This window comes from Pyxicephalus adspersus, chromosome 2, assembly GCF_032062135.1.
Source record: "Pyxicephalus adspersus chromosome 2, UCB_Pads_2.0, whole genome shotgun sequence".
Classification (NCBI taxonomy): Eukaryota; Metazoa; Chordata; class Amphibia; order Anura; family Pyxicephalidae; genus Pyxicephalus; species Pyxicephalus adspersus.
Window position 1 is genome coordinate 71948076 of NC_092859.1, and position 5938 is coordinate 71954013.

Genomic DNA, 5938 nt, shown 5'->3' on the forward strand with positions numbered 1-5938 from the left:
GCCCTCGTGAGAGGCCTCTGTGCATTCTGTCCATGCTGTTCTGTCTGGCATAGGGAAGGGGAAAAAGCTGAATCTGTTTCTGTATTAGTCCTTTGTGCTGCACTTTGTGGAGTCCTGAATGTATACTCTGAGCCATTTTCGGAAAATGAACGACTAGTGGAGGGCTGAGACCCTTCTCCGCCACCATCAATTCCCCTTTGCGTTCTCTGTTCTAGGTTTATATTTTTTGAACAATGGGGGCACCGTATGATAGGTGGTTGCCCTGGAGTAGCACTGGATTCACCGTCCTCAGTCCTATTACATGTACAAAAGACAGATTCTTCGGAAAGGTCAGAAACTGCATTTACCGTGTTATCACTGTCCAAATTTTGGGGAGCAGATTCACAAGCATTCATAACTCCTCCTGCTGTGTCCCCCTCACCACAGCCATCTTTGCTTTTGTTCTTCTCAGATGGATCACTGGCCGCCTTCATATCTGCCTTGATTTGTTCACTGGTTACCTGACACCCTTTTTCACAACTACTCTCTTCACTTGGTGTGGTCTGTTCTGTTGGACTCTTGGACGAAACGCTACACTTCTTACGCAAGGGTGCTTTGCCTTTTCCACTTACAGCTACAAAGAATATAGGTGCACAGTGAAAACATAGCAAAGCTTCTATAAATTGTAATTACACAGTCTTACATGCACCATAGAGGTGCTATAAAGAAAACCTGTACTAGGCTTCCACTGCTGAACCTCCAAGAACCTAAAAAGTGTTTTTATGATTATCCATTTACTTCACAACTTCTAGACTGGTCTAGAATAACTATGTAGATTAGAATTGCTAGCTTCACCATTTACATGCTTGGCCTGGGTCAAAAGGTTTTTTAAAATATGCTACTAGTGTTAGTGAGAAGGTGGGAAATGGATGCCTGCTTACAATGGCTGTTTACAAGGTTCAGTTGAAGGAAGTGTACAGAATGCACAGCATTAAAGTTACTACAAAACAAATCCACTCCATATCATTCTGCTTGGTATCATTCACTGTACATTTTAGGTAATCATTCGCAAGAATTTAGTTACTGAATTCTGCTCAGTGAAATTTAGTGTATTCAGAGACATGATTAAAAAAACCTATATTAGATGGTTATATTAAAAAGGGCTAAATATTGCCAGCACTGAGCTTCTGAAAATGCTAATTATCTGCTTGTTATGCTGATTCCTCTAACTTTAATATCTTCTGAGCCATTAACCAAGCCAAATATGCAGTGTGGGATCTCTATGGTGATTCTGGCTCAGTGAGTTGGAAAATACTGATGTCAGAAACAGCCAGGCAAATGGCATTTATAGAACAAAGATTTTTTCTTTGCACCCTTTAAAAGGTAGAGAAATGAAACAGGATTTACCCTCTAACTATCAGTAATGCAAGTACAGAAACAACAGAGACAACATAATATTCTGCCAGTATGCATAAAATTTTGATACAGATAAATTGTTAAGTGTAGAGCAAAAAAACTTTGGCAAGGTACATTTTCCCCTTTAGACCTAAAGTGCAAAAACAATGACTTAACTAGAGTTGAAGCACTGGATGAGCACATTTACTCACTTATTGTGCTGTCCTGGGAGTCTGCCAACTGTTCACCTTTGTTGTTCTCATGAGGGTAGTTAACTGCGGTGCCACACTCACTGTGACTACCAACAATGTCATCATCATCTTCGCTGTCAGAGTCATGGACTGTGATAGGTGCAGCTTTCACAACAGGTTGTAACCCACTGGGTCCTTAAGAGGGAGAAAAAAAACTTAAGACTACAGAAAAAAAAAATTAAATTATCATGCTTAGTTGGGGGACAGGTAAAGGAGGCCAGGCTTAAATTATGTGATCTGGAAGCACAAGTATATAATTCTACAACTGTGTTATTACTTAACCTGAGGTAACGTTTACCAGGAAATTTCCTTGGCAGCCAGGTCTTGGAAGCGATCATAAATTTAAATAGGTTAGGTCCATAAGTTAAGAATTTTTTAATATGTAAAACTTTTAATTTTCTAAATTAAAAAAAATGCAGATTCAGAGGGTCAAAATTTTATATGAAAACGAAGTCTCTAAGTCCAAGGTGCATGTTTGATCCAGACCTGTGACCAGCTGGATATTTTCATGGAGAATGGTATAACAGCTGTATGGTATGAGCCTCTGGAATAAAGGTTAGCAATAGCAGTTGCCATAAACAAAATCCCAAATATGTTCATGTTTAGTCAGCTTTTGTAAGTATATATGTAGGCATGTACATGTTGTATTAATCATTATTTAAAAAATTATCAAGACAAAACCAAGTTTTGTATCTTACGACAAAAGACACTTTATCTGCATTAGCGTTAATTTTCTTAAACACCTGTATTGGTTCTGATTTTCTTACATCACTGAATTAGTTTTTATTTTTTGTCATGCCAGTTTTATCTACACTTGGTAACAGTGCGATTACTCTTATTACACTTTTTTCACAAATAGGCTGCTGAACATTTGCTGCTCCCTTGAGCCATGGCACATGTGTACTTTAAATAAGGAAATTTCCTTTCTGGCTACATATTATCAACAATTAGGGAAAAAAAAAAAAAAACACAACATGAAAACAAGCAATACCTGCTCGTTCCTCATCAATATCCATTGGAATGACCAGATTAGGAGCTACAACTTCATTTTCTTGTTCTGGAAGTCTCAGTTCATCTTGAGACACATCTTCCATATCGTTTAGAGCTGTGGATTGGAGGGGAACACAATAAAAGATGAAAAAAAAGTAAATGACTTGCAGCTAATATAACACTTTTTACAAAACGTGATTATATATTCTGTGGTTAGTAAATCTAAAAACATTTCAAAAATCTTTTGTAAAGTTAAATAGGAAACTGTTGGACACTGAATTGTAAAGGCAGCAACCACAGTAGCATACATGTACCTTCTCTTCACTCTGTGTAAGCTCTAAATTGATCCTACCATAGTGGTGACTGCACTAGCGCTTTAGCAGCTAACCATCACACGGGAGGAATAAGAATGGGTTAAAGGTTCATTTAGTATTTACTGAGAAAGCGTTTTAGCAGGGCTGTGGAGTCAGTAGATAAATTCTTCGACTGACACCTCAGTTTCTGGTACCCCCCACTCCGACTACTCTGTATTACAGGGTTTCTCATTTTGTCTTCACACTTTTGCATTCAAATTTCACACCTCTGCAACCAAATTTATTATAAAATGTAATATAACACAATATTCTTTACCATAAAAGTTTTTTCTCAAGAAACATTAATAAAAAATTGTGAAAATAAATTGATGATTTGTCAGTTATTACGTTTTGTATTTCACATAATTTTAAAATTTAATATCTTTATTTCAGTGATTTTTACTAAGTTTTAAGATAGCAATATTATTCATCTTTTTACCTTCAAAGATATTAGCTTTATATTTAGTCTTGCACTTACCCTTATGGCCAGGGAATAAGTAATGCAGAAAGTCAAAGAGTGGTCGACAGTTATCTGAATGGAAGTGATGCCTCCCAGATAGAAATTGTTTTTGGTTGTAATCATACAACCATAACCAAAATGATTAATCTTCTGTTAGAGTGAAAAAAATTAGAGGTGAAAAAAGAGGAGGTCCGTGAAATTCAAAATTGGATGAAGTCCATAAGGAGGAGTTGCGCAAGTTAATGTCCGAAGATTGCAGAATAAGCCTTAGGGAAATAAATGAAGGATCAAATATTTGCAATTAAATTTGGAATTAATGTATCTATTTCAACAATAGATAGATGCATTGATAGATTCCAATGGTCATTAAAAAGAAATTCTTTAATTTCTACAAGGCGCAATGATTCCCACTCTCTTCAAGAAAGGCTTAGGTTTGCTAACAAAATCCTTGATCTCATTGCTAAGGAAGATGGAAAAAAAAAAAAAAAACATCTACTTTCTTGATGAAGTAGGTTTTGCCATCTCAATGAGAACCAAAAGGGGAAGATCTCTTATTGGCCAAAGGGTGGTGCATGTTGTGGCTGGAGTGCATTCCAGAAATTATTCAATTTGTTGTGTAAGGAATAAAAATGGGACCCACCACTTTAAGCCACAAGCACGAGCATTTCTCAATTTTATTGATGAGGTTTTGAATGTTTTTAGTGAAAAGAGTGTTCAGCATGCCATCCTAAATATGGATAATGTCCCCTTTCATAAAACTAGCCAAGTAAAGAGCTTGGTTGAAAGTAAGGGACACCAAGTCATATTTTTACCACCATACTCTCCATTTCCTAATCCTGTTGAGAACATTCTCTAAAGGTTCTCTAAGTGGAAAGTAGTAAGAAGAAATAAGCTAATTAACTCAGGTGCTTTATTAGAAAGCATTAATAGTGTATTTTTTTACAATAAGCGAGCAGAATTGCTTGAATTAATATACAAAAATGTTTAGCTTTTTGCTAAATACCTATGAGGAGAAAGCATTAACCTCCTTAGTGTTAACCCCAAGTGTGACTCGAGGTAGAAAAAAGTTGCTGAAAGTGGTAACCCTGAAATCACACTCGGGTAGGTAAACCTATGGGAAGTAATAGTAAATACAGGGCTTACAGCGTCTTCAGAACACCATGAGTCACCGGGGGAGTTCCAAAATAACTGTATTGAATGCAATACATAGGATTTATTTGTGTAAAAGCAGTACATTGTTTTCATTAACATTTATTTTACAGTATAATAGTATGAGTAATATATATTTTTTTTAATTAAAAATTTTATATATTTTTTAATTTAATTTATTATTTTTCATGATTTTGTGTTTTTAAACTTTATTATACTCATAATATATTATACTGTAAAATACATTTTTATGAAAAACAATGTACCGCTTTTAGACATAAAACTGGAGAGAAATGTACCGCTGGGAAGGTTAATGATTAATAAATCATTTAATTAATTATTACATATTTTTATTTAATGTTTCTTGATTTTTAATCAAATTTATAATAACGTTATTGATTTATGAATAATTAGGGGGTCAAATTTTTTGGAGGGAAGTTTGAAAGCAGAAGAATTTTTTATGACGTTTGGTTGAGAAACCCTGTAAAATGCTAATGTAATTTCCACATTGAAGGAAGGCAACATACACGACATTCAACAACAGAACTACTGGCTAGGAAGCTGACACTCTACTGTATTGGCCAGTTTAAACAAAAAGACAACATTTATTGTTTTTATCAGTGGCTATAAAGTATAAGCATAGCATGCATAAAAATCAGGAACAGCAACTTGACCAGTTTAAAAATATGAACCACATTCTTTGGTAGTTTTAAAACAAAAACAAAGCTTAACTACATGAACAAAAACAAAAGCTGGAAAACCTAAAACAGTTTATATATTAAACTTGGAATATAGTTGTAGAGTAGAATAGCTGTTAAATGCAATCCAAAACTAACTTAATGTAGTGTTGTTCTTAGAAACAGAATTGCTTCTGCCAGATCCTCTTTCATAGAAGCTCCTAAATCTGACGATTATTTTTAGAGCTGAAAATAGTCTTTCAACACTGACATGGGTGGGTGGCATTGCTGTTACGGTTCTAACCACATCACTAATAAGGATAATCAAGGATGGCTTCTTCTACAGTAAGTTTCAATGAGTGATCATACTTTTCACCTTTTTTTTTTTTAATTCTTTAAAAAAAACTATTGGTAGAATGTCTTTATTTGGAAATTTTCAGGTTGTTTATCTTCCATGCATATGCAACGTCACTTTACTGTTGAAAGTTCCATTTTTTCCCCAAAGAGGAATCAAAAGTCTAATTCTTCATTTAAAGAGGATGATCATGAGTTACCATTGCTTATTAACTTGTGTCCACTGGCTTTCAGTTAATAAAATATTTCCATTGTGCAGTTCTTCAAGAAAGTCTTTTAATTCAAGCAAACGCTTTACCATGAAATAAGTGCTTCCCCAGCGCGTTTGAT

At 34.9% G+C, this 5938-nt stretch overlaps 1 protein-coding gene across 1 annotated transcript in view; it reads right to left on the reverse strand.

Moving 5' to 3' along the window:
* Window positions 1-5938, reverse strand: part of FBXO38 (F-box protein 38) — a 31804-nt gene that overhangs the window by 8186 nt on the left and 17680 nt on the right. The window contains exons 13-15 of the mRNA XM_072398996.1: window positions 2617-2730; window positions 1587-1760; window positions 3-613 (exon numbers count right to left, since the gene is read on the reverse strand). Coding sequence (XP_072255097.1) covers window positions 3-613; window positions 1587-1760; window positions 2617-2730 — 899 coding nt within the window. The remainder of the gene's footprint in view (window positions 1-2; window positions 614-1586; window positions 1761-2616; window positions 2731-5938) is intronic.